Genomic DNA, 16,626 nt, shown 5'->3' on the forward strand with positions numbered 1-16,626 from the left:
GAGAAACTCAAAGAGCATCGAAGTCCTATACTCTGAAATATTTCTGCTTAATATTTACCAATAACCACTGTGTTGACATTTTCCTGTCTAGGGTTGGGTAGATTTTGGATGCAGCATAGAAATTCTTCGAATTTTTTTCAGATTCAAGATAGCAGAAAAGACAGCACAGTAATCACACTGCTGAGATTTGTGTTGCTTAAATCATTAACAGAGGATTTCTGTTGTTCTCACATTCATATTAAAGGAAAGATATCTCTAGTAATCCCAAATAGCTCTCTGGTAATTCACTATATATTACTATTTCAAGAAAATGTGAGCAAAAACAGTGATGGCAGAAAAATAAAGGTAAACCTAGTGTGTGCTGTATCAATAAAATAACAGCTATATTTTGCAATAATGTATTGTACCATATGCTATCCTACCAAAGAATTTCTTTGATTGAAATAGAGCAATTCAAAGATCAACACATATTTTTCTATTACTCCAGAGGATGTTTTGCAGTGTATAATAGTTTACTTATCATATTGAAAAGTCAAATAATAAATACACTTTACATAAAGAAGAAAAGGCACTGAAATTGAAAAAATAACATCACTCAGCAAGTAAATTAAAAAAAACATGTATTGAAAAATTTATCATAGGTTTTTCTTCATCTTTCTGCTAGAAGGTGAATACTATTGGACTTGAGAGCAATTTCTTACACTCTGTCTGCTTACCTCTCGAACACCTTCTGCATTGAGTAAGTGTCCACAGTCATGTGCATACATATGTACAAAAATACACACATGACATGCACACATGGACACTGCTTGTTGAAAATCATCCTGAGTACTTTATAGCTGGTAGGCAAGTATTAGTTCCCTTATAGGGCTATCTGTTAGAAGCTATTGAAGAAGTTCAGCAAGCAATATCATTTTCTGCCAAGACAAGATTAACTTGCAGATGCTGCTACAATTTCCTGCAGGTCAAAGGATCAGGCTAAGTCCTTGTGTGAAGTGGCTGATCCTTCAAGTGTGAAGTAATATCCTGCCATACAAGTTCATACTCAGCTGGGAAGAGTTAACTGCCAATCCTTTGGTTTCTACACAAGCACATAGGTTGAAGAGGCTGAAATCGTCACACAGGCACTTGGCTTCAAGGGAACCAGAAGTAATAAACTGCTCCCCTTGTGATATTTTGGCATACTTGACTTAAGAGTATTCCATGAGAAAACATCTGATACTGCTGGAGCCACAGAAAAAGAAAACTTTGCCTGCTAAAATCATCCACAAGAGGGTTTTTTATTGTTTTGCAGCTAAAATTAAACCAGTAAATTATTCAATATGATGTTGATGTCAACAGCTGTTGCCATTCAAAATGAGACCTTTTGCTGTTTTTGCAAATCTAATTACAGTCGAACCATTAGGGAAATGAAAGTGAGATCAGAGAGCCATACTCTCTGGATATGTGGCTGGCGTGTCTTCCTCTCCGCCTTTTCAGATCATTATTATATTATTATATATACATAAATGCATAGATAGAGTCCAGGGAAGTAGAAATATTGTAGCAATAAAATCAGATCTCATCCTTACAGGAAGGATGAAGGCCTGATAGAGTATATTAGTGACACTTGCATAGTATATCACTGAACAAAATGCCTGAGAGAACAACTTAAAGAGAAGAACAAATTTATTGGGGTTCATAGTTTAAGAGATATCCATTCATCACTGAGCAGTCCTCATTGTGGTAGCTAGGAAGCAGAGAAAAGGGCATCCTGGGAGTGCCCAAAGCACAACATAGGCCCAAGGACACACCCACAGTACCTACTTCCTTCAAGTAGGACTCGACTCCTACTTTTCACCAGCTCCCAATAATACTATTACATTACGAATAAATCTAGAGATGAATTCAGCCATTAGGTCAGAGTCCTTGTGATCAAATTGTTTTAAGAAACCCAGAGACACTCAAGAGGAATGCTTTCCTGATCTGTCAGGTGCTTCAAATCCATCAAGTTGACAGTTAAGATTAACCAGTATGTAGGGAGCAGATCCATCAGCTCATTGGAGAATTCCAAATAAAGGAAAGGGCCTTAGAAGTTCCTGGCTGCAGAATCATGGCCAGATGCAATTACACATATTATACTTACCAGCATCTTCCAAGGTAATGGAGTTCTCTAGTGACTGTGTCCTGAGGAATTGTTCAATTTTTGTACCAGCCTCCATTCACCCAGGTTCTCTTTATAAAAGTGTGATGCTTCAGAAAGGACATCATAATTCCTCGAGAGTGGAAATGATACATTTTCTTACAGAAGAAAACTGCATTCTGCTTCCCAGCTATTGTGTTTTGAGATGTTATACTGAAGTGACGGAGGTGTTCCATGTGGACAATCCTTTTCAAATGGACCAGGAACATGTAGAATTATAACCTTTCCATTCAGAGATCATCGGGGCAGTGAAAATGTTGAGGAGAGTCACTGTTTTTATTCCTAAACACACTGCAGCACTGACCTTATCAATAAACACGACCTGACCAGGCCAGCTCCTTTTTGAAAAGCAACTTTTTTTTTCTTTGAGATGCCAATATTACATCAGATAATTAAAGTTCCAAGTTAATGGAAATCATCTTTGCAATCATGGTTTTTAGAAGTGAAGTTCCTAGTTTGAATGGAGTTTAATGATTTTTCTGGAAAATAAAATTATAAATGTAATACCTTAAAAGCACTTTTACTACTCTGAAAGTACATTAAATGTTTCTGGTCTATTAAGTTCTTTTGATACATTTAAAATAGGTTATTCATTTAGCTACCATCAGGTGAGTCTGACTGATATCTCTACATGAAAGAAAACTATGCCATTGTTTCTTCATGCCTTGACTAAAGGACACACTTAGCAGCATGTGCTTGTTATTTTTGTTCATCCACTCTCTTCTAGAAGACTCCTGCTTTTAAGGTGGGGCAGTGATAGGCAAGTTTATAAAAGATTAAAGCACAGCTTTTTACCTCTATGGAAGTATCATCCGAGAAATGTATGCTCTTGACTTTATATCTTCTATTAAAAACCAGACTGTGTTTCGATGAACAAAATCCTTTTTTTTATTGTAAAAATTTTTATTGTAAAAATACTGTACAGAGGGCTTACAGTTTTTTGAGCAAGTTAATGAGTTCATTTCCTATCTAGCATTGTTACCTCCTCCTTTGTTTTTCCCCTTCTGTCCCTTCCCTCCCACCTCCACCTCTACACCCTCCTCCCCCACCAAAGTTGTAAAGTTCATTTTCAACATAGTGTCTTTTACATCTCATTGTTACAATGGTTCAACCCGTATCCCTATGTAAGCATTTTGTTTTTAAACTTAGTAACCACGTTCATAATTTGTAACAATGCTTAAAATGGAAAAGAGGAACATGCAAACTAAATCTATCCCACTAAGGTAGCAAAAACTTCAATATTTGAGTAATTGCCAACATAATGGCAATTTCATTTTGATTTGATTTAAACCAAACCTACATTTTAGATGTTAGAATTTCTATTTCAATGTTTATTGCTCCAGGCATCTTGGAAAAACTCTCTTTAAATTTTTGTGAATATGGGTAACGTGATTTATACTGCACTTTAATCTCTTTTTATCAACCCTTTTTACATTTTTAGTTTATATAGTAAAAATATCCATTTCCGGAGGGAAAGGAAAACTGCTCATGGCATTATGAAGTCCACGACCTTTAATATGGAAAATATAAGATTTTCTCCATTTTAATTTGAGAAACCTACCTCCTAATAACCATTTTACCTTTTACTTTTTCCCTCTTATTACCTCCTATTTGACTTTCCAGCTGTTGAGAATTATTGTTGCTTGTATATGCTGTATAGCTCTTCAGATCTATGCTATGGCTCCTGCTGTTTTTTGGTGTTTTTTTTTTACCTCTTAAAATCACCACCAAGATACCTGTAGGATTCAGCATCCTAAGTTCCAGCTTCCTATTACCTCCAAAATGGTGACCATGACAGTCAGAAGTTAAATGAGGTGTCCTTCCTCCACACTACCATGAACTACTTTTCACTGGTCTTTTTATATTTACCACAGTTTATAATACATATATGTTTATGCATCTGCCCACTCACTGAATTGTGGATTCAATAAAAATAAGAAAAGCTCCCAATTCATCTTTTTATCCCAAGCCCACTGCAGCTCAAACAAGAAAGGAGATACTCCAGGAGGGATGCAATACACAGTTTTGAATGGATGACAATCTTTCATTACTCATAGTTTCCCTTCAAGTTGAATATCACTATTGAATATTCTTATCTTTCAAGGGTTATCATAAAGATTGCAGATGAGCCATAGCTTTTCAGATGCTCACTTGGAAATAAAAAGTCGACTATTATTTTTACAGAATGGCAAAGCTGTATTATAAAAAACATTTTGAAGAAGCTATCATGGGAATTTAGAAGAAATAATTTCTTCAGCATAGAAAAAGATAAAAACATATAGGACAATTTAGAGGCTTTTTTATACTTAATTTTCAATTTTTATAAATGGTTTTGATTACAGATTTTGTGTGGTACCAATTTAGTGTCATGTGCTCTAGTTATTTCTTATATGCTTCTTTTCTCTGAAGGCTTTGCCACATATTTCTGCAGGTTATAATTTATTTTTGCTGCTCAAAACAAATTCTCAAAGCATAAACACAAACAAATTCCCTAGCTACTTGGAACATTAAAATATTCATGAAACAAAGATAGGGCTTAATTGTTCTTTTAGGTGATATTAGTTCATTAATGTTTACAGTCATGTGAAGATGTAACACAACATCAAACCTTATCTATCATTATATAATGATTTTATTTCAACTCCTTTTTAAAGTTTTAATAACAATGGTATATATATGTGCATTATATATATATATATATATATATATATATATATATGGCCAAATAAGACAGTTCTATAAATCATTGATATAGGAGAAATTGTAATGATTTCCTAGAGCTATTTATTTCTGATGGGAAGAAAAATAAGAACACTGTAAATGCTTTGGAGAATGGAATAAATAACAATTCTAGGGAATTCTAATGATTATAATTGGGTGTGCCAGTATAAATAGTGTAAACATTATCACAAATGGCTGCTTAGTTATCTAGATTTTGATTTGCTCATTAACCTAAAGAGTATTAATGTATTAACTATTGATAGAGTTCAGTCTTACGACAGTGTAAAAGTCTGTTTTTCTTTTCAGGTATGGCATTGCTATTTTAAAAGAGTCCCTTAAGATATACTTACCATATGCTCAAATCTGTTAAATTGACTTTTAAATAAATTCATGTTTAAAGATAAATAGGTTTTTAAAACATTCACAAACTAAGATTGCAATAATCTGATTATAGAAAATTTCTATGAGAATAGCATTAAAGCACCTTAAGTAATTTTCTCCTCAAATCAATCCTAATCAGCATTAAACATTGTGTTACAATACTACAATAACTTATTCATTTCCTTTTTTATTGATTTTGGTATATACTAAAATAGAGATCCTTTTTTTTTATTTCGTTTTGTTTTTGCATCCGGTTGTGGGGCCTGAACTCTGGGCCTAGGTGCTGTCCCTCAGCTCTTCAGCTCAAAGCTAGCACTCTACCACTTGAGCCACAGCGCCACTCCCGGCTTTTTTCTTTTTGCTTATGTGGTTCTGAGGAATCGAACCCATGGCCTCAGTCATGCAAGGCAAGCGCTCTACCACTGAGCCACCTTCCCAGCCCAACAGAGCCTTTATAAGAATTCATATACATGAAAACAATTAGTCATTGAAATTTCAAAATAGTCATCAACCTGTATAATCATAAATAATACAAATGAATTGAAACTATTAGAAATAAGCAATATGTGCTCAGAAGTAAACCAAAAGATCAGGATAAATTTTGTTTTACTGTATACATGTTTCTTGGGATTCTTCTTTGGTGGTAATTGCATTTATTTCTGTGTGTTTGCAAGCAAAAATCTTCTCATTGGTTTTTAATTCATGGTGTTCTAAAAATTGCCTAACCATTGAAACTAAGTATTTGACAATCAGTAATTATTTTGTCGATTGTTCTTAATGACTAATTTTTCTTTCCTTGTATTTTTTTTAAATTTGCATCTTCTGCAGGTGTATAGGCTCAAGTATTGAAGACTGCATCGGCCTGATGGATAGGTACTTGGTGTGCTTGCTTCCCATGTTCTTCCTCCAAGGCTCCATGTGTGAGCACTGGTGCATGTGTGTGCATGTCACTGTGGATGCAGAATGATGTTTTCTGTTCTGTAATTGCCTGCAGGTGTAACGGTCCCACTAGTCATGACTGCATTTACTACCCATGGACGGGCCATTCCACTTTACCACAACATGCTAGGTAACATCTGCCATGTTTCCATTTTTACACTCCAATTCTGACCCAATTGCCATGAAGAAAAATAAATACTAACCCATAGAATTAAAGTTATCATACATTTAATTTGAGAATTAGGACAGAGACTGGAAACACTTTGTCTTTCAAGCCCCCTTTCTTAACTCTTTTTGCTTCATTGGTTATGATTTCAGAGTGTAATTATAATTCCATTGATTTTAATTGATATTATTTACACATGGTTACTAATTATTAATCTAGAATTTTAATAGAATAGTTTCATTCTCAATTCAATACATGATTTAAAATATTATATGGAAAGTACTTGCCAAAGTTGATCTATGCTTTTGAGATGTTGATTTGGATTCCATTTCTGATTTTGTTATTTTTTGACTGATTGATATGTTCTCCAGGTTACATAATTATTGTAGAATAAAGACAATAGAGAAAATACTTCACCTTGGTAAAAATACAACTTGGAATTAAAAGCAAAATATATTACTCATGTTCACACAGAAACGTATACACAGATCTTTGCATTGGTTTTAATCACAATCACACCAAACTGGAAATGACTTAGCCATTCCTCAGTCATGGCATATCCATGAATCACAACACTACTGAGTAATGGAATAGAACAATCTGTTGCTATTCACAGTGTAGATAGATCTCAAATACATTATACTGAATGAAAGAAACCAGATTGTCAAAAGTGTGGACCACATGAATCCATTCAAATGGCAAAAAATAGGGAGAGAAAATCTGGGTATTGCCAGAGGTTGGTGGTTGGCAGTTGAGACTGACTACCGGACAGAGAAAAATGTGCCACTAATGCTAGTGGTTAGAGAAGGAGGCAATATTCTCTGTATCCTGATTGTGGTGGTGGTTGCCTGAATGAAAGCACTTGTGGAAAACCATAGAATTGTTATAGGTCACCACATTGTCACATAAACGTTGAATTTAATTGTCTATAAACTGTACTTCAATAAACACCAAAAAGTATCTCATAAAACTTTTCCTAGTTATGTTAGCTTTATGAAACAAATTAATTGCATGTTTTTTTTTTGGAAGAGAGAAAATAATGGTAAATTTTGATTAACGAATGAAAATTGGGAGTCAGGTGTTGCCCTTTGGCTTGCACTTTTGTGTTTAAGTGTAAAGTTGAAGTATACAAAATATTACTGAACTTATGCTAATAAAACATTTGTGCAACCACCAGCCAGATCAGAAAACAAAACTAATAGAATCTCAAAAGGCCTCTGGCATCCTACACCGAGGGCAATTACTGTACTGAATTGTATCACCACAGGTCAATCTGTTTTATTTCATGTTGTATAAATTTGGTCATATAGAGCCTTATTGCATGCATCTGGCTCCTTTTCCTAAGTAACATATTTACCAAATCCATCTGTCTTACTGAATTCAGCCATTCAGTGACAATGGCTGAATACATTCATATAATGTTTTCATTTACATACTACTTTCATTCACATACTATCGCCTTTGAATGTCTATAATTTCAAGTGATCATATAAACAACAAGTCATCTTAGTAAATTTTAAATGACATCAGTGGAGACATTAAATTATACAAGGAAACTGTACATTACAGTGAATTGTTTCATACAACAGTGGCACTTTGATACTTGGGCATAATTGAGGCTTGGTGATAAAGTCTAGAGCAAGGTGAAAATTCTGAAAGAAATTAAAGAAAGAATGAGTAAAGGGAAGGGCGAGAGAGCGGTGGAAGTTTGAAGTATGTCTTATAAACCAAGATACTTCTAGAATGCTCCATGAAATAATTTTTCCTCATTGGGACGTTGAGTCACTGCAATGTATCTTGAGAACGTTTTCATATTTGTTTCAATTATTTTCTAATTATTATTCCAGAAAACTAGTGAGAAAAAAATATAAGTTTTCTGGTAAAGAAGGGTGTCTGTAGATTCTGGTTTTCTGAGTTCAAAGCTAAGATCTATCTTTTTTAGGGGTATGATTATTGGAAGGTTCTTATATGATTTGAGTTTCACCTTAGGATTATTATATGTTGTCATATAGTATTGTATTTATAAAACTTCAAAATTATCAAAGTTTCAAGTTAGTGGAGATTGGTGTGGATTGAACTGTATGCTTTGAATGTGTACTTAGAGTTGTTCTTGGCTCATTGAATTGTTTAATGAATGTTATTATATTATTTTTTCTATATATTGGTTATACTCCAAACTGAAGAATGGAAGAACATGCCTCCCAGGGGTGAGTAGGGAAATCTCTCAGAGGCCCTGAGGCAGCTTATAGACCTTTGCCTTTCTGATGGTTTCTTCAAAGGAAGGAAGGCATTGCTCTTCTTGCCTTGAGGAGCAGCACTCATGAAGAGAGCCACTGGGGGTGATGCTGCAGGTCATAGGCTGCCCTGCCCAACATACAACCCTTACGGATGTTAATGCTTGTAACTGATGTACTACATACAACACAAAGTCCTATACATCTTACTCAGAGTTAGTATTTCAGAAAAATGATGTGATATTTGTACTCTAAATTTTACTGCTTCCCCGAGTTCTTGGACTACAGTCTATAATCTTAGAGATCCAATTCCCATTAGCTTTGTTATCAATGAGTATCCATGGCCAGTATATAGCTCATCATTTCTAAAAAAAAATCACTTACAGCCCATGTACAGCTAAAGAAAAAGACTTCTTTATTTTTTAATATAATATTCATCTGAACTGAAGCTGGTTTGATGTTTATTTTCTTTTATTGGCAGCATTGCACTTCAATTTATGTCTGCAGGCTTGCTAAGCAGGTCGTACCATTTAAACTACTCTCCTCCTACCCAGCCCTTTTTGTGTTTATTATTCAGGTAGGGTCTTCTTTTGGAACCTAGGCAAGGTTCCTCATACTTCAGCCTCCTACATGGTTGTTTTACAGCTTGATATTTGAGATAAGACCTTCCAAACTCTTTTTATGGGATGTCCTCAAACAATGATCCTTCCCTCTCTTATCCCTGTGTAGCCAGGATTACAGATACGAACCACCACAGGGTTTCCTAAGTGTGAACCTGTAATTCCAAACATATGTATTTTCCATGAAATAGGGATGATAATTTTATGATAAATGGGGATGATAAGCATTATGCCTTAAAAAGAGGATTTGAATATAATGTACAGAAGCCACTGTGTAATAGATATTCACTGGTGATAGTTTCTGCTCTAATTGAAATATTGATGTAATCTGAAAATCATGTGAAATTGTGTCTTATTTAGTATTTCACATATGAAATACTAAGTTTGTGACTAAAGAATTCATATATAAAATTGCTTAAATTGTAAGTATTTGAATGTCATTGCAAACTTTCAAGTGTCATGATTTCAATGACTAAGTAGCTGGTAGCAAATTATTCTATTTAGAAGTGTCCACAGATCTCATAGTTGGAAAAAGAATCCCAAATTTTGATGAATTACAATAATTTTTGGTGATTCTGGAGTCTCATTTAAGCCATCCCTAATGCTTCCTTTTAGAAACTCCAGATGTCTTTAATTTTCAACTAAAATTGAAAACAATGTGGCTCTAATTCTTTGCGTTGACTGGCTAGAATTGATTGGATTATCAGAGGCTGATTATACCACATTTGGAATTTACATAATGGATTTGGCCTGGGAACCTAGGAAAAGTCTTTTTGACAGAGCAGCATTTTGACTGAGCTTTGCTGATATCTTCTTTCAGATCTTTATCAGTGTAGTAGACATTTACCTTGCTGCCTTTCTGTTATGGGGTAGGTTTGCTTTTTCACTGAAAGCAGGAGACTGATGAGTAAGAATTAGAAACTTAAGAAAGAAGCAATTCCATGATAGATTTTGAGCTTCTGCCATAATTGATTAAAATGAATGTTATGTAATAGAAAAATAACAAAGAACAATGGGAAATAATCAAGTTTCCACAAGTACATTTAAATGGAAGGTTATCCAAATTCCTAGTTTTTATTTAGTCACAGATAATTGCATTGAACATGTCAATGTGGTTATTTGGAAATATTTATAGTTCTACTCCCTACTGTCTCATTACACTATATTCTCTTTGCTAAACAAAGATGGAAGATTTTAATGAAAACAGGTGAAATGTTTCCAATCTTGATCATTTCTTCATTCATTTAATTTCCTAAATAATGTTATTCATTTGCAAGAATGCCATTTATGAATTGGTTTTCTGCATTCCATTTACCTTACAAGCTGCTGCTGGAATTTTTTGTCAGGAAAATTGGATAGAAAAAAATAGGATTTTTGTTTGTTTGTTTGTTTGTATCATTAACATAATATTTGTGTGTATACATGCACATACATCCATGTACCCATATGCCAGTACTAGAATTTGAACTCTAGATCTGGGCATTATTTCTTAGTTTTTGTTCTTAAGACTGGCACTCTACACTTGAGCCACAGCTGTATTTTCAGCTTTTTGGTGATTAACTGTTGATAAGTGACTCCCATACTTTCTTTCCTGGGCTAGCTATGAATGGCAATTCTCAGATTTCAGCCTACTAAGTAGCAGTTTTACAGGTGTGAACCAACAGTACATGTAAGTGCCAGAAACTTCTTTTTGAATTTGTGAGAAAAATTATTCAAATGACTAGATTTATTGTTCAGGTATTTTTGTATGGCTTCATGCCTGTTTAATTATTCTAGGTGTTTTAAATATGAAGTAAGTAATTGAACTTAGCTTAACTCTAAGTATTTTATGGAAGGCTGTTTAAAATATTTCATATTTTCATTACATATTAATAATTATGTCACCCTTTTACTTTATGGTATACTGGTTATTACCAAAGAAGTCACATAGGAGTTTATCAGCATGACCCATGTATGGTAGATGACAGAGGTTGTTGTTAGCTTCTTGGTATCATTTTCACAAATCACGTATGGTTTTCTTTGTTTTGTCCTCAAGTAACTTAGTTCATAACTTATGTCCAAAATGACCATTCATTTTGAACATCAGTTATTAACTTAGATCATCTTATTTCAGATGAGCATCAGTTGTATTGAAATCACTAAATCCAGTAAATGTTAGTGCAGAGCCTTTGATTACAGGTCTATTCTCAGTTCATCACTTTCTATGTATTAAATTTACTTTTGAATTAAAGTAAGTTTTGAGAGGTGAATGCAACTATGTGCATCTTATCTTTTGCAGTTAATTTTTGTCCTATTCTTCCCAGCAACCACAAATTACTTGGGAATTATACATGAGGGATTAATCACCTCAACATAGTTATCAATTGCTTTTCATATAGTCAAGTGACGACTTTCTACAAAAGTGATTAGTACCCCACGTTTTTTTGAGTGGTATTTCCATTGATATCAAAATGTTACTTTCCCATCAAAGCTTTTGCATGCCTTAAGTACATTAGTGTGATATTCAATACAATTCAGTATTAATATATGACCTAAATAATCCAAAATGATGAGTTAAATTTGACAGAGATTTTTAAGATCACTGACTTTAGGACTAGATGGAGAGCTTTAAGGTATCAGCAAATTGGCAAGATGTTTATTATTCTAGATAAGAATAAAAGCAAAACAAATTCAGTAGGTAGATGGAGCTATTATGCAGTCTTATCTTTGACTCTCTTCCACAAGTATCTTTCTATAGTATGCAAGCTGTGTTTATAACTATTTACTTCTAATGTGGAAAGATAACAGGACTACTAATATCCTGTTACTTAAAAAATATCATAAGCTTCATTGATGTTGATTATCAACACTCTGATGAATGCTGTTAAAACAAAATGAACAAAAATGAGATTTTTTCTGAAGCCCTAACTCTTCTTTAGACTTATAAGTGTATTTTGTATATACTATTCCAAAATTTGACTCAACATTCAATTCTTCATTTTATTTTATTATCTTTAAGTAGTTATGCAAAGGAGTTGTCATTTAACTACATTTAACATTGTAACAATGGGGGACTGGGAATGTGGCTCAGTGGTAGAGTGCTTGTCTAGTATGCAAAAAGCCCCGGGTTCAATTCTTCAGTACCACATAAGCAGAAAAAAAAAGCCTGAAGTGGTTCTGTGGCTCAAGTGGTAGAGCAATAACCTTGAACCAAAGAAACTCAGAGACAGTGTCCAGGCCCTGAGTTCAAGACCCATGACAGGCAATACATACATACATACATACATACATACATACATACATACATACATACATACATACATACAAAGGGTCTTTCAACATTGTCATCTATCCTTTTAAACCCACCATTCCTCACTTTTCTAAATCTTGTAGGATATCTATTGCATTCTTAATTGACTTGTCTCCTCTTCTCCTCTTCATTCCCTTGAAAAGTACAATCTAGAAGAATCAGAATTTTCTAGTACATTGGAAACATTTATTTCAATTTTGTAGTATTTGATGTCTAAAATGTTTCCTTTCCGAATAAGATCTAAGTAAATTATCACCAAGTTAAATTTTATAATTTTTTTATAAATTCTTTTTTTGGGGGGGGAAGGAGGGTTGGTCATGGGGCTTGAACTCTGGGCCTGGGCACTGTCCGTCGGCTCTTCAGATCAAGGGTAGCACTCTACCACTTGAGCCACAGCACCACTTCTGGTTTTCTGGTGCTTTATTGGAGATAAGAGTCTCATGGACTTTCCTACCTAGGCTGGCTTTGAACCGTGATCCTCGGATCTGAGCCTCCTGACTAGCTAAGATTGCAGGCATAAGCAACTGGCACCCGGTTTATAAATTCTTTAAAAACATCTCTATGGATGGTTTACAAAGTGATGCACGTTCTGACAGTATGTAATAAAAAATGGAAAAAGACAGATATGGCAAAATAATCAAGGTAATTACTAGTAAAGAGAATTAATTTATGCTTTCTAAGGACAAAGGAATAAACAAAAAAAGTAACCTAGTTAGTATATGAGCCACAATAGCATTGAGAAAACTTAGTCTAATTCTCTGCTAAAGGGCTGATATTTCATGAACCATTGTGCATTTCCTTCCTATCTAATCAGTGCTTAAATATAAATTGGGAGCTTTTAAATTAATATATTCTAAAATGATTATGGTTACTATATATAGCATGTACTTGTGATCTTATGCCCTTAAACCAAATTGGATATTTCTTATTTTTCTCTCCAAATGTTCCTTTCAATTTTTTTTAAAATTTTTCTTTTTTCTTTTCTTTTTCTTTCTTTCTTTTTTTTTTTTTTTTTTTTGCCAGTACTGGGTTTGAACTCTGGGCCTGGGTGTGCTCTCTTAGCTTATTCTTTCAAGACTGGGACTCAATCACCTGACCCACAGCTCCACTTCTAGTTTTTTGGTAGTTCATTGCAGATAAGTTTCACAAACTTTTCTATCCAGGCTGGATTTGCAATCCTCAGATCTCAACCTTTTGAGAAGCAGGGATTATAGGTATGAGCCACCACTATTCAATTTCAAATGTTCATGCATTATATTTCTTTCTTAAAAGCATGTTTATTAAGTGTGTGAGTGAAATGATTTCAGACATTTATAGTGAAAAGGGCGAATAATTGCGTGATAGTAAATGTATAAATTTTACTGCTGTAGAAGTACTAGTATATTAACATTTCTATGATTAATTGGGTGCCCAATCATAAGGTGAAATTCAAAGTATCATAACCCTGATTTATTTATTTAATAACTAAAATTGTTAGGATGAGTATGGAAGACTTTGAGATCAGGTACAGAAAAGGAATTGCTCAATTACTATGTAAGATTTCTATTCCTGTGTGAATCCCCATCAATTAACCAGCTTAAAAGAAGCATGATTCTCTAGGTTAAAGTACAGGCATAGTTAATTTCTCTTCATAGGCTGAAATCTTGGATGAATTCTGTTCATGATCTCAGCTAGACATTAGTCCTCTTCCAAGTCTACCCAGCTTGTTGTTGGCTTGGGTTCTTTGAAACTGTAGCATTATGTCTCAATTTAATTAATGATTCTTGGCCAGGATTGTGCATAAGTGTGTGTGTGTGTGTGTGTTGTTTTGTGTGTATTTTGTGGCCATATCCATTTCTTATCAGGATTCACTCTCCATTTTCAGAAAACAATAGTATGTCAGATCAGTCTCATTATTTGAATTTCTTAGGTTTTTTTTTTTTGTTGTTCTTAGTTTGTGTTGTGTGTCTGACATCTTTATCTAAATTTGAATACTCAGGATTAGTTCAGGCACACACAAACTATTTAAGTTATACAGGACCTTAATTTATATCTATAAAGGGCATTGACATCAAATTCTAGCTTAGTACTTGAGTAAGTGGGAAAAGGTACATGAAAACCAAAGCAACTATAATCCTGGGAGACCATGGTTCACTCCTGGGTATCACACCTACTCACCATGGAAACAAACACAAAATTTCAAAAGATACCATTGCTTCTTTTTTTTCTTGTCTTGCAAACAGTTTATTTTCTATATTTCATAACTTGGAGAAGTAAAGACAATTCTAATATATATTATCATAAAGATACTGTACAGAGGCATTACAGTTAGATGAGTAAGGTGAGTACATTTCCTATTGAGCACTGTTACCCCCTCCATTGTTTTTCTCCTACCATCCTTTCCTGCTCCACTTCCCCAACTCCTCCTTCCCCATCCCAAAGTCGTAACATTCCTTTTCAACATAGTGTTTGTACAAGTAAAGATAATTTATAGTCTGAAATAAATTAAACATAAGAGATAAATTGCCCATGCTATACTCAAATAGTTTATTCTATTCTTTACTTGCATACCCAGAAGAAGCCTGAAACAAGATTTAAGCTATTGTCATAGTATTGAAACTATAGGGTTAAGCCTCCATGTTGGTACTAGGTTTTAGTACTTCTCTAGTGAGCAATAGCTTATGAATGAATATAAACTTCTCAATAAGATGCCCTTGGTTAACAACACATTTCTAGATTTTGTATTGTTATCAGACTGATAGGTTTTCCTCAAGACTGCAGTAGACAGATCTGCAATGTCCAATATTCCAACCACTATCACCTATGGCCATTGACCATTTTCAACACAGTTGTGACACAATCAGCAATGATTTGTGATTATCACAAGTAGGTGTGTTCTCTGTGAGTGTATGTGTATATGTGATACTCAGTGCTTTGTGCTTTCCAGTCAAGTGCTCTATCACTTGAACACAAGATTTTGAAGATGTATGAAAATTGAGATATAAACTGTTAATAATTTTGGATATATTAAGTAAATACATCTTAATATTAAATATGACTCATAGACTATTTATTATTTACCTTACTTATCTTGTGTGTGTGTGTGTGTGTGTGTGTGTGTGTCTGTGTGTCTGTCTGTCTGTCTTTCTATGTGGTTAAAAAGCATTCCTCTAGCCCATACACCAAGAAATTTTGATTTAATATCCTGTTTGGTAAGGGTTTGTACCCTTCCATGTATTTCAACAAATTCAGTAGGTAACAGATAAATCATAAAGATCCAAGAGAAAACATTTTTGCCTACCTCATTGTACATACCTATATATTTAAACATGCACCCAGATCTTCAAAACTTATACAAGAAAGGCCAAATTATGACAGTTTAGGTCTATAACTAAAATTCTCACTTTCTACTTTTAAAATGGAAAGTTACTCAGAGTTGGAATTTTATTGGCCTATACTTCTTAAAATTATGCTTTGCAGTAACTATTCCTAATAAGATATCATTTAATGTTTATGTCATAAGTGAACAACACACAATTTGTTCTTAGATATATATCAAAGTTTTTTATTATTTTTTCTATATATTAAGACAGAAGTTCAAATCATTCCCCCTATGCTGAGTGCTAGTGGCTCATACCTGTAATCCTAGCTCTCAGGAGGCTGAGACCTGAAGATTGCTATTTGAAGCCAGCTTGGATGGGGAAGTCTCCTAAGACTTTTGTCTCTATTAACTACCAAAAAAGCTAAAAGTGGAGCTGTATTAGAGCACTAGCCTTGAGCAAAAAAGTGTCCAGGCCCTTAGTTCAAGCTCTCTCTCTCTCTCTCTCTCTCTCTCTCTCTCTCTCTCTCTCTCTCTCTCTCTCTCTCTCTCTCTCTCTCTCTCTCTCTCTCTCTCTCTCTCTCTCTCTCTCTCTCTCCTCTGCCACATAATATAGATATACGTTATATTAGGCCCTAAGTAAATGTCTTTTTTTCCCTCATAGTTCCTATTTAACCAAAGGAATCTAATTAACTTGGACCTCCTCCTGTGATGTGGATATATAAAATGATGGGTAGATATTAGTGTAAATTGCTCTCTTCATGCTTTTTTCTTATTACCGCAGCACATTCCCCAA

The 16,626-nt window shown here is 34.2% G+C and overlaps 1 protein-coding gene across 4 annotated transcripts in view; it reads left to right on the top strand.

Moving 5' to 3' along the window:
• Erbb4 (erb-b2 receptor tyrosine kinase 4) overlaps positions 1–16,626 on the top strand; it is a 1,023,136-nt gene that overhangs the window by 777,954 nt on the left and 228,556 nt on the right. For 2 of the 4 annotated variants that reach the window (XM_070017823.1, XM_070017826.1), the window contains exon 16: positions 6,113–6,157. In XM_070017823.1, coding sequence (XP_069873924.1) covers positions 6,113–6,157 — 45 coding nt within the window. Of the gene's footprint in view, positions 1–6,112; positions 6,158–6,278; positions 6,354–16,626 lie in introns of all 4 variants that reach the window. The other 2 variants (XM_070017822.1, XM_070017825.1) reach the window with 1 other exon arrangement.

The sequence above is a fragment of the Dipodomys merriami genome, unplaced genomic scaffold, assembly GCF_024711535.1.
Source record: "Dipodomys merriami isolate MVZ:Mamm:240054 unplaced genomic scaffold, mDipMer1.0.p SCAF_1, whole genome shotgun sequence".
NCBI classification, from domain to species: domain Eukaryota; kingdom Metazoa; phylum Chordata; class Mammalia; order Rodentia; family Heteromyidae; genus Dipodomys; species Dipodomys merriami.